At 40.1% G+C, this 12,268-nt stretch overlaps 1 protein-coding gene across 2 annotated transcripts in view; it reads right to left on the bottom strand.

The window, feature by feature from the left end:
* Positions 1 to 12,268, bottom strand: part of PRKDC (protein kinase, DNA-activated, catalytic polypeptide) — a 189,562-nt gene that overhangs the window by 140,095 nt on the left and 37,199 nt on the right. For both annotated transcript variants that reach the window (XM_011945691.1, XM_011945692.1), the window contains exons 22-25: positions 7,970 to 8,076; positions 5,578 to 5,668; positions 3,586 to 3,749; positions 2,121 to 2,273 (exon numbers count right to left, since the gene is read on the bottom strand). In XM_011945691.1, coding sequence (XP_011801081.1) covers positions 2,121 to 2,273; positions 3,586 to 3,749; positions 5,578 to 5,668; positions 7,970 to 8,076 — 515 coding nt within the window. The remainder of the gene's footprint in view (positions 1 to 2,120; positions 2,274 to 3,585; positions 3,750 to 5,577; positions 5,669 to 7,969; positions 8,077 to 12,268) is intronic.

Genomic DNA, 12,268 nt, shown 5'->3' with positions numbered 1-12,268 from the left:
CATCTTGCTCCGCCCCCTCAAAATTTTTTCTTTAACATGTTAGTCATTTGACCTAATATCATTTATTAAATGACCCATTTCCCACTTAAATGGCCCCCTACCATAGACACAATTTTCATATACACACTTTCTAGCACCTACCTCTCCCACTGAGCCATCTGTGCACTGGTTCAGCTTCTTATACTCCACAAGGCCCCTTTTTAACATTTGCTACATTAGACTCCCTCCAGCACACTACCCTTTCAAAACGTGTCTTGCTTATTAGGCTCAAGCAATTACTCATTCAGATTATTTTTAAGTTCAAAAATAAAATTAATTCTGGATTTTTTACTGGAATTATACCAGAGTTAATTGATTTGGGGAAACTTGACATTTTTTTTTCAATAATGTCTAACTCAGGTACATAAGCTATTCATCTTCTATAGTCATAAAATACATTTGCCTGGCACATTGAAGTTTATTCCTAGACATTTTTTTTATGCTGTTATGAACAAGATGTTATAGACATATTTTCCAAGTGGTCAATACTAATATATGAAATATATGAGAATAACATATGAAAATAGATAATGAGAATTATGTGTTTATAATTCATCAGCTTTTTCCTTTATTAATTCTTAGAGTTTATCAGCTAATATGCTTACGCTTAGGCTTTCCAGATTTGGAAACAATTATAGTAATCTTTTCTCCCTCCTAATATTCCTTCTGTGATTTTCGTATCCTACAGTATTGAATAGAATCTCCCAAATAGTTAGTAGGGCTGATGTCCTAGCCTTACTGGTCTCCTGACAAGTGTCTTTTAATTGCCAAGTGCCAAGTGCTGGGGTAGATGCTGGAGAGGGAGCACGGGCCAGGCTCTGCCCGTACCCTCAGGGGACTCACAGACCTTGAGAGGTTAGGATGCTAAACATGGAAATAACTAACTCCAAGTAAAACACTGACCACTCCCAGAAACAGGCCGCGCTCCCATGCTGGGTGGAAGCGCAAGGGAGTGTCAGTACTTCACACAGAGGATGACCTGGCTGCAAGATTCAGGCAAACATTCTATCACATTAAACATCATGTGAAACTACTCCTATTTCATCAGGAGCTGCCAAATGCCTCCCAGGCTTCCACAGAGAGATTCACTGCTATGTTAAATCTACTTCTGTGGTAAGTTTCCAGTTTTCACTATGAACTCTATTTAATAACAGTGCATCTGAACATACTGCTGGACTATATCCACACATGTATACTGCAGAATTTTCCAACTGCATTATGAATGAGTTTTGTATTTCATTTTCGTTTTTACGTGTATACCCTGATATTCAGGTCACGCAAGACTCATAAAATGAACTGAGAAGATTTCTTACCTTTTTCTGCCTCATGGCAGCAGTGTAGGATTTGTCCATAAAGTCATAGTATAGGCCACTTGTCAGCCACGGTTAGTTCTCTCTCTCTCTCTCTTTTTTTTTTTTTTGTTTGAGTCTTGCTCTGTCTCCCAAGCTAGAGTGCAGTGGCGTGATCTCAGTGCACTGCAATCTCCACCTCCTGGGTTCAAGTGATTCTCATGCCTCAGCCTCTCGAGTAGCTGGGATTATAGACACACGCCACCAGGCCTAGGTAAGTTTTGTATTTTTAGTAGAGATGGGGGTTTTACCATGTTGGCCAGGCTGGTCTTGAACTCCTGACCTCAGGTGATCCACTCACCTTGGCCTCCCAGAGTGCTGGGATTACAGGTGTGAGCCACCACGCCTGGCCCACGGTTATTTCTCTTTTCTTCCCTCTGTGAAAGACTATGTTTGTCCATGAGAGGGGTGACAGCTAATTCACCTTCAGATGCCTGGACTCTCAGTAACTTTTAACTATAACAGCCATCCCCAAACTTCGAGACACACTGAAAGTGGAGGGGAGAGCTTTTAGAAGTCCTGGTGCCCAGGTCGTGCCCAGGTCACGCCCAAGACCAATTAAACCAGAGGACCTGGGGTAGCAGCCAGGGAGCAGTATCATTCTTAATGATCTCCAGGTAATTCCACTGCTCTGTTGACTACGGAATTAGAGAAACCAAACTTTTTAAAGTTTCAGTTTAAAAAGTTCAGTTAAAGTTTCAGTTACAACTGTTTCAGATTCAAAGGCCTTACCTGATCAACATCACACGCAAGTCGAAGCAGCACAGGAAACGTCCGCTTATAGAGCTGGTACATGGGTGGGGCTCCCTGTCCCCCTTCCGGCATCTGCGTGGCTTTGCCCAACATAAACATAACCATGCTATGTAAAAGTTCACAGGCTGCAACCTAAAACAGACCAGGAGGTCAGCAACATCTAAGTTATCACATGAAGACGAGAGAATATGTGAAATGTCACTCAATTTAGCCCTTTAAGAAGAAAAATTTCATTGCACATAATTATCACGTAACCCAAATATAAATTAACTGTAATTAGCATTTCTTGCTGTATAATACTAATGATTCTGTTCACTTTGTTTTTTATCCAAGAACAAAAATTAAAATTTAAAGCTTTAGAAACTGACACTAATACATTCTTGAGAAGTATATTTCACTGTTGCCATATTAAAGAACCATATAACTTTGCTTCATCTGTTAGCACATTTTCAACTATCACTTTTAGTAAAAATATTTTTTGAAGCACTATAGAAAATTTACAAATTAATACATGCATACCTCATTTTATGAGGCTTTGGACACAATGTGTTTTTTAACAAATTGAAGGTCTGTGGCAACCCCCTCATTGAAAAATTCTATTGGCTCAATTCTTCCAACAGCATGTGCTCACTTTGTTAGATAAAGCATTTTAAAGTATGTATATGAAGTTCTAATTCTATTACACACTAAATAGACCACAGTAGAGTGTAAACATAACTTTCACATGTACTGAAAAACCAAAAAACTAGTGTGATTAACTAGTTAACTACACTGAGATGTTAACTTTATTGCTGTGGTCTGGAGCTGAACCTGCAGTATCACCAACGTATGCCTGTATGAAAATTTGAGATTATCTGTTTCTAAACTCCCAGAGTGAAGAGGATAACCAAGCATAGACGAAATATCACTCTAAAGCTTTTGGTATATTAATGTTTTGAAAGGCAATTTTTTTTTTTCTGAGATGGAGTCTCGCTCTGTCGCCCAGGCTAGAATCCAGTGGTGTAATCTCGGCTTGCTACAACCACTGCCTCTCGGGTTCAAACGATTCTCCTGCCTCAGCCTCCCGAGTAGCTGAGACTACACTCACACGCCAGCACACCTAATTTTTGTATTTTTAGTAAAGATCAGGTTTTACCATGTTGGCCAGACTGGTCTCAAACTCCTGACCTCAAGTGATCTGCCCGCCTCGGCCTCCCAAAGTGCTGGGATTACAGGCATGAGCCACCACACCCAGCCCAATTATCTATTAAGACAATTTATGCTTAACTTCCATTTCTCAATGACATTGACTTCTAGTAAGTAAGTAGTTTTCTAATTACTGTATTACAGAAAACAGAAAATTACTGATATTGGAATGGCTGAAATGTGTTCTCCATATCCTAACCAATATGTATTTTTAAAGCAACAGGCTCTAAATAATGGGTGAAATAAAAAATAGAAGTACTTTAGTTTGTCTGTCACTGGCTGTGAGCGCTAATTCTGTGACTCGAGGCAGGAACACGTCCAGGAAAATGACAGGTTTCATCTCTCTAAAGGGCACTGCAAAGCTCAGCCGCTTCTCTCTGTCCCAGGCCACATAGCTCTTCATCATCTCATCAGAGGAAGCGACTGTTAGAAAAGAGTTAAAAAGAACAAAACATTTTTTTCTTTTTATTACTGTCAGAATTATTCACAAATCAAAACATTTCTAACGCCACCTGTTCTACATTCTATTAAAGTGAAGCACTTCATTCACCTTTCCCTATTCTTTTGCCTCAGATATGTAATTACATCAGAAATCACTCGATTTAATTTAAAGTAAAATTACTTTTAAACAAGCCTAATAGTCTCAAATGTTTAACATCCAAATTCACTTAGTTACTTATTCTGTGGAAGAAAGTCAATGAACAAAATTTTTACTTTAAAAACAAAAATCTTGGCCTTGCACAGTGGCTCATGCCTTTTGGGAGCATTTTGGGAGGCCGAGGCGGGCAGATCACCTGAGGTCGGGAGTTCGAGACCAGCCTGACCAACATGGAGAAACCCCGTCTCTACTAAAAATACAAAATTAGCCGGGAGTAGTGGCACATGCCTATAATCCCAGCTACTAGGGAGGCTGAGGCAGGAGAATCCCTTGAACCTGAGAGACTGTGGTGAGCCAAGATCACGTCATTGCGCTCCAGCCTAGGCAACAAGAGCAAAACTCCATCTTCAAAAAAAAATTTCTTTAAAACACTTTCCAGGCCGGGCGCGGTGGCTCAAGCCTGTAATCTCAGCACTTTGGGAGGCCGAGACGGGCGGATCACGAGGTCAGGAGATCGAGACCATCCTGGCTAACATGGTGAAACCCCGTCTCTACTAAAAAATACAAAAAACTAGCTGGGCGAGGTGGTGGGCGCCTGTAGTCCATAATGGCATAAACTCGGGAGGCAGAGCTTACAGTGAGCTGAGATCCGGCCACCGCACTCCAGCCTGGGCGACAGAGCAAGACTCCATCTCAAAAAAAAAAAAACACTTTCCAAATACAGGCTGTAACTCCCTAAATAACCAAAACTCACTAGTATTAACACCAAATTTCAAAAGTAAAAATACAGAGGAATTTTTACTAATCAAAAATGTAGACTTTTGACCAGGGACAGTGGGGCACGGTGGCTCATACCAGTAATCCCAGCACTCTGGGAGGCAGAGGCTGGGGATCACCTGAGGTTAGGAGTTCAAGACCAGCCTGGCCAACATGGTGAAACCCCATCTCTACTAAAAACACAAAACATCAGCCAGGCATGGTGGCATCTGTCTGTAATCCCAGCTATTCAGGAGCCTGAGGCAGGAGAAACGCTTGAACCTGAGAGGCCGAGATGGCTGTGAGCCAAGATTATGCCACTGCATTCCAGCTTGGGCAATAGAGCAAGAAAAAAAAAGAAAAGAAAAGAAAAAAAAAGTGGATTATTTTAAATTGAAATAATAGAGACAGCTTCTTGCCATGATGTTGCCAAAGCTAGTCTCAAACTCCTGAGGCTCAGGTAATCTTCCCACCTCAGCCTCCCAAAGTGCTAGAATTATAAGCGTGAGCCACCACACACAGCCTACTAATCAAATATGGTAATTCTCATTTGGAAAAATTTCTAAAAATATCAAAATATTAACAATATTGGATCTCAAAGAGATTAACTTGGAATTCCTGACACATGGAAAAGAGTATCAAATTACATTGTTTCAAACTGGATAACATTCTTAACAAGTCAAGCTAGAACATCTATTCTACTGGTATACTGGATTATTCCAATTTTATGAATACAGTCAAAGAATTTCATTAGCCAAGATATTATTCTTTATAATCTTATTTAAAATATATAAATCACATATAGGAGCAAATATTCAGAATATATTATGACCTGGATACATCCAAATAAAACCACAGATATATCTACAGAGGTTATTTATTTTAAAAGAAGTTTACCTGTCAGAAGATTTTTGTTTATTTGTCCTCCTAGAGATCCAAGCATTTGTACTACTCTAATTCTTATTTCTTCTAAGGATATTGCTTCATTCTATAAATTTGAACAATTGTATATATGTGATTACAAATGGGTTAAAAATTAAACAGAAGACATATGAAAACACTCTTTGCCATCCACTTGGATGTCCATTTCCTAGACCAGCAATTCCAAACTTTTTGGCAGGATCCTTTCCACTCTTAAGAAATACCAAGGACCCCCAAAGAGCTCTGCTTTATGTAGGTTCTGTTTATCAGTATTAATAACATTAGAAATTGAAATTCAGAAACTATGTAAATAGTTACTTAATTAAAATTACTAAACCCATTACATGTTATAAAAAGTAACTATATTTTCCAAACAAACGAAAACTCTGGGCAAAGTGGCCATCTCAGTGTGCCCTTCAGTTGTCATTTTAATAAAAATTGTGTCCACAAAGCAGTGGCTATTTCAGCTCCCCGTTCAAAGCACCACACAGTGCTTTTTCTCCTGATAGCCGTCACACTTCTCTACGCAGGCCTGCTTCATGTGCACCTCCTGCCTCACACACACAGTATTTTTAAAAATCTGTGCTCAGAGTCAGTGCTAGAGAATCAACAGTTTTCTCCATCATAATACCGTGGTACAAATTAATAGAGTAAAAATAGCTTTGGCCTTGCACACTGGATCCCCCAGGGGTCACAGTTAGAGAACCGTAGTGCTAAGGAACAGGCACTGTGTATCAGTACAAAAATTTTGGCAAAGCACAGTGGCACATGCCTGTAATCTTAGCATTTGAGAGGCTGAGGTGGGCGGATTGCTTGAGCCCAGGAGTTCAAGACCAGCCTGGGCAACAATGTAAAACCCATTTCTACAAAAAATACAAAAATTAGCTGGGCACAGTGGCACATGCCTGTGGTCCCAGCTACTCGGGTGGCTGAGGCAGGAGGATCACTTGAGCCTGGGAGGTTGAAGCTGCAGTGAGCTGAGATCACACCACTGCACTCCAGCCTGGGTGACGACTTGAGATCCTGCCCTAAAAAAAATTAAATCGATAAGAATACAAGAAATTTTATTTGTAAAACCATAGATATATTCAAGTTATGTTATCCTGCTGTGTCATAAAATTATAAAAACTTTTATGCTGCCATTTCTTGTTTCATTCTAGTCTCTCAAACAAAAGGTGCCCAAAATAATGAGGTGAGAAGAACTGACCCTAGAGTTTGCATTATCAGTTTTAGATGTTAAAAGTTTTTCAGACCGGGCGTAGTGGCTCACGCCTGTAATCCCAGCACTTTGGAAGGCTGAGGTGGATGGATCACGAGGTCAGGAGATCGAGACCATTCTGGCTAACATGATGAAACCCTGTCTCTACTAAAAAAAATACAAAAAAAAAATTAGCCAGGTGTGGTGGCACCTATAGTCCCAGCTACTCGGGAGGCTGAGGCAGGAGAATGGCATGAACACAGGAGGCAGAGCTTGCTGTGAGCCAAGATCGTGCCACTGCACTCCAGCCTAGGTGACAGAGGGAGACTCCATCTCAAAAAAAAAAAAAAAAAAAAAAAAGTTTCTCAAATTTTAATTCTTACTTAATTCCAAAATAGATATTTCCCCTATTCTAACTCAATTTTCTCTATTTACATCATTTTTTACTATCACATCATATGGTTCACTCGAGTAAACTGCCCCAAGGAATTATCAAAAAGCCACAAAAGAACAAAAAAGAAAACTGGAACAAAATGAACCTGGTAATATGACATATTGAAGATCTAAGCATAAATGAAAGTCTTACATATCCCTGGTATCAGTATTCTAACTTGCTTATTTAATATGAACCAGTTTACCTTCTATTATCCACTAAATACATTTGAAGGCAGGGATGAACAGAAAAACAAGACCAAAAAAAATAAACAAAACAGGTAATAGAGTTTATATTTTCATTGCTAAAAATATATTAATTTTTTTTGAGTCAGGCCACTCCCATTGCCCAGGCTGGAGTGCAGTGGTGTCATCTTGCTCACTACAGCCTCAACTTCCCGGGCACAGGTGATTCTCCCACCTCAGACTCCCAAGTAGCTGGGACCACAGGCATGCGCCAGTACACTCAGCTAATTTTTTGTATTTTTTAGTAGAGACAGGGTCTTCCTATGTCGCCCAGGCTGAACTCAAGCAATCATCCACCTCAGCCTCCTAAAGTGCTGGGATTACAGGTGTGCGCCACCATGACTGGCCAATATATTAAAATTATTTTTATATTGTACTCTACTTTGCAAACAAAAACAACTAACATTTTAAATGAAGATTTTTACTTTTCACAAGTGTTAGAATCTGATCTCTGCATTATGTAAGGTACAGAAAATACAAAGGACTTCTTACTGATGAAAGGTTCTTTGTCTTCTTCAGATGCTTTAACACCACTTTATTAAATCCTTTCTGGGCAGCCCGAGAAAGAGCTGACACTTCCCAGTTATTCTTGGTCTCATCTATCAACAGTAAATGACAATAAATTTAAAATAGTATTCATTCATTCACTTAATGCACATTAGCAACAACAAACTATACTGTCAAATAGAAACATTAAAATCCTAAATTATGATTTAACAAAACTAAGTTTCTAAAACAAAAAATATAAATGTTGGTTGCTTTTAAACATCACTGTCTGACAAACGGAACATGGTTCCTTGGGAAGTGTCTGACTCCAGAGTCGAGAAGAGCATGAATCATCTCATGGCACAGGAGTGGCTCCCGCGCATCACACTGGGGCCAAATCTGGGACAATGTGAGCATCAAAACCAATCATGACAGCAAAAGATTAGACCCACTGAAAAAATAAGAATCCACAAATCTTACTAAAACAGATAAATAAATAACAGGGAAAATTGTTTCTTGCAGAACATCAACTAGCATGAAAGAAATGATAGGGGTAGAAAATCACCATTTTGCAACCATCAAAGTAATACCTGATTGAGAAGAATTATCAGTGGATACTAAAACCATTGTGGTGAGCTTGATGAGGAACAAGAATATTTACAGTGTTAAAGTACCCCGTATAATAAATTCCTTTTTTTTTTAAGCAATCATAAAGTTACAGAGGATGGAGAGTATATAATTTCTTTCCTGAAGCACTGAGGGTAAGTGACCAACTCAACACCCCACTGCCCCAAATGCTTCAATGTGTGTTTTCCACAAGGACAGCCTCCCAAACAACTGCCACACAACCATCCAAACCAGATTACCAACATCCACTCCTTAGCACCACTCAGAGTTCAGCATTCACCTAAGAATGTTTTTAATTCAGGACAGCATATTGCACTTAGTTGACCCATCTCTTTAGTCTCTTTTAGACTGAAGCTGTTCTTCAGTATTTCCTTGTATTTCATAATTTGGACATTTAAAAAATCATATGCTAGTAATTTTATACATGGTCTCTCCATTTGCATTTGTCTAGTATTTTCTCATGATTAGACTCAGGTTATGGGACCGAGTTGTACCATTTTACTATTTCCTTTATTAACTGCTGAATTAAACTCTGACACATGTTCATTTTCTCTCTGCAGTCATAGTTCTACAACTATAAAGTCATTTCCAACAGTTCTGAGATGTCCAGTGCATTCATGACACAGCCAGGTGAGCTGCGCCATGGGAGGGCACCTCCCAGTGGTTTAACCCCAAGTCTTCTCTTGGTTCCAGAATGAATCCCTGGCAGTGGGATCTTACCTCTGCTCTGTCTCTCTAGCTAGTTCTTTCCTTTCTATAATTGTGTGGTCCGTTTGGTGACCTTCTATGGGTAGATGTTAAAGAGTTCTACTCTCTGATGGGCCAGAGATGATAAGAGAATCTAGTTTTTAGCGGGGTTTTTTTTTTTTTGAGCTCCAATAAGTTAAGAATTTTTAGTTCACTGGAAAAAACAGACCTTTGATATGTGGACAATTCAGCATTTTCTATGTCTTTTGGGAACAGGCCCCCAAATCTGGCCATAAACTGGCCCTAAAACTGGCCATAAACCAAATCTCTACAGCACTGTGACATGTTCATGATGGCCATGATGTCCACGCTGAAGGTTGTGGGTTTATTGGAATGAGGGCAAGGAACACCTGACCCACCCAGGGCAGAAAACCACTTAAGGCATTCCTGAACCACAAACAACAGCATGAGCCATCTGTGCCTTAAGGATATGCTCCTGCTACAGATAACTAGCCAGAGCCCAACCCTTTATTTCAGCCCATCCTTTTGCTATAGCCCATCCTTTTGTTTCCTGTTTTAGTTAATCTATAACCTAGAGAAACAATGCTTATCACTGGCTTGCTGTCAATAAATATGTGGGTAAATCTCTGTTCCTGGCTCTCAACTCCAAAGGCTGTCAGCCCCATGATTTACCATTCCACACTCTGTATTTCTATGTGTGTGTCTTTAATTCCTCTAGCGCTGCTGGCTGGTCTTGGCAATGTCTGTATCTCCTGGTTTTTGGCTCAAGTTGTGGAACTGAAACTATTTACTAAGCTCTCTATGTGTCTTTGCAAGTATGTATCTATAATCAACAAAGGCCTATATCTACTTTCGTGTATAATGTTCTCCAGTATTTGGAGGGTATTGATAAATTAGATTATAAAGTCTCTTAAAGGATCTCTGTTCTGATTTATACAGATATGTAAATTGAGTATTCCTAAAATTCTCCAAAAACAAGGAAGTTGAATTAACGGTGTTTTAAATGTGCTAGACTTTAAAACTCATACAGAAAACAACAATTTGGGATCATTTAGGAATATTCACGTAATTGAGGCACATCTGTGGTAAACAGACAAGTTTAACGTTTTGGTTTATATAAGTCTATTTTATCTATCAGTATTAAATACAATATGAACATACACTTTATTCTACTTGTGTTTGTTTTCCCTATAGTTATTCTGGCCAATAAGCTAATATTACTTCTCAATAACATTTTTTAAAACTGTGGTGTAATATACATAACATGAAATGTACTCTTTTAACCATTTTTAGATATATAATTGAGTGGCACTGATTACATTCACAGTGTTGCGCAACCATCACCACATCCATCTCCAGAACTTTTTCAACATCTGAAACAGTCCCATATAACTTTTAAGATTATGAAAAATGCGGCTGGGTGCGGTGGCTCACGCCTGTAATCCCAGCACTTTGGGAGGCCAAGAGGGGCAGATCACCAGGTCAGGAGATCTAGACCATCCTGGATAACATGGTGAAACCCCCATCTCTACTAAAAATACAAAAAATTAGCCAGGCGTGGAGGTGGGCACCTGTAGTCCTAGCTACTCGGGAGGCTGAGGTAGGAGAATGGCGTGAACCCAGGAGGTGGGGAGGCTGAGGCAGGAGAATCGCTTGAACCGGGGAGGCGGAGGTTGCAGTGAGCCAAGATCGCACCACTGCACTCCAGCCTGGGCAACAAAGCAAGACCCTATCTCGGAAAAAAAAAAAAAAAAGATTATGAAAAATGTAATAAGTTTATGTCCAGCTAAACTGAATCATTACCTGGGTAAACTTTTTTTTTTTTGAGATGGCGTCTCGCTCTGTCGCCCAGGCTGGAGTGCAGTGGCCGGATCTCAGCTCACTGCAAGCTCCGCCTCCCGGGTTTACGCCATTCTCCTGCCTCAGCCTCTCGAGTAGCTGGGACTACAGGCACCCGCCACATTGCCCAGCTAGTTTTTTGTATTTTTTAGTAGAGACGGAGTTTCACCGTGTTAGCCAGGATGGTCTCAATCTCCTGACCTCGTGATCTGCCTGTCTCGGCCTCCCAAAGTGCTGGGATTACAGGCTTGAGCCACCGCGCCTGGCCTAGGTAAAGTTTTTATTTCCCCAGTAATTATATCGTGTAGCATGCCAACTGGAAGATTATTATCTTTAGGCAATTTGCAACCTTGAACTGACTGAGCTAATGGATACTTTGGATGGTTGGGTATTTGATAATTTCTAAGTAAAATATTAATAGAATACTGAAATATTGATGACAAGGCACAATTTTTATGTTTATGTGCTTTTTCTTTTTGCTTTTATAGGCCATTGAAGGTAGGAACCTTGGGTCATGCTAATAGGCATGTACATGCTGTCTCTTGGGGGGCTGCAGACAGTGGTATCTGTGAGCTCCATGAGTCTGACATACTGCTAGTGTGTGAGGCTATTCTCAATTACCCACTCCAGTTTTCTAGGTGAACCATGAGTTTAGTATGTTATATAATTAACAAGTGGTTGTGTGGCTATATTAGAAGAATAATACAGAAATACAATTGCATGCATGCTTTTTTTCTTTGAGATAGAGTCTTGCTCTGTCACCTGGACTGGAGTGCAGTGGCACAATCTCTGCTCACTGCAACCTCCGCCTCCCAGGTTCAAGCAATTCTGCCTCAGCCTCCCGAGTAGCTGGGATTACAGGTGTGCATCACACCCAGATAATTTTTGTATTTTTAGTAGAGCCAGGGTTTTGCCATGTTGGCCAGGTTTTTCTCGAACTCCTGATCTCATGTGATCTGCCCACCTCGGCCTCCCAAAGTGCTTGGATTACAGGCGTGACCCACTGCACCCAGCCTGATTTTTCTTTTTTCTTGGATTACAGGTGTGAGCCACAGTACCCAGTCTGATTTTTCTTTTTTCTTGGATTACAGGTATGAGCCACAGCACCCAGTCTGATTTTTCTTTTTTCTT

Source organism: Colobus angolensis, unplaced genomic scaffold (assembly GCF_000951035.1).
Source record: "Colobus angolensis palliatus isolate OR3802 unplaced genomic scaffold, Cang.pa_1.0 Scaffold243, whole genome shotgun sequence".
Lineage (NCBI taxonomy): Eukaryota > Metazoa > Chordata > Mammalia > Primates > Cercopithecidae > Colobus > Colobus angolensis.
This window is presented reverse-complemented; position numbering and strand designations above follow the sequence as displayed.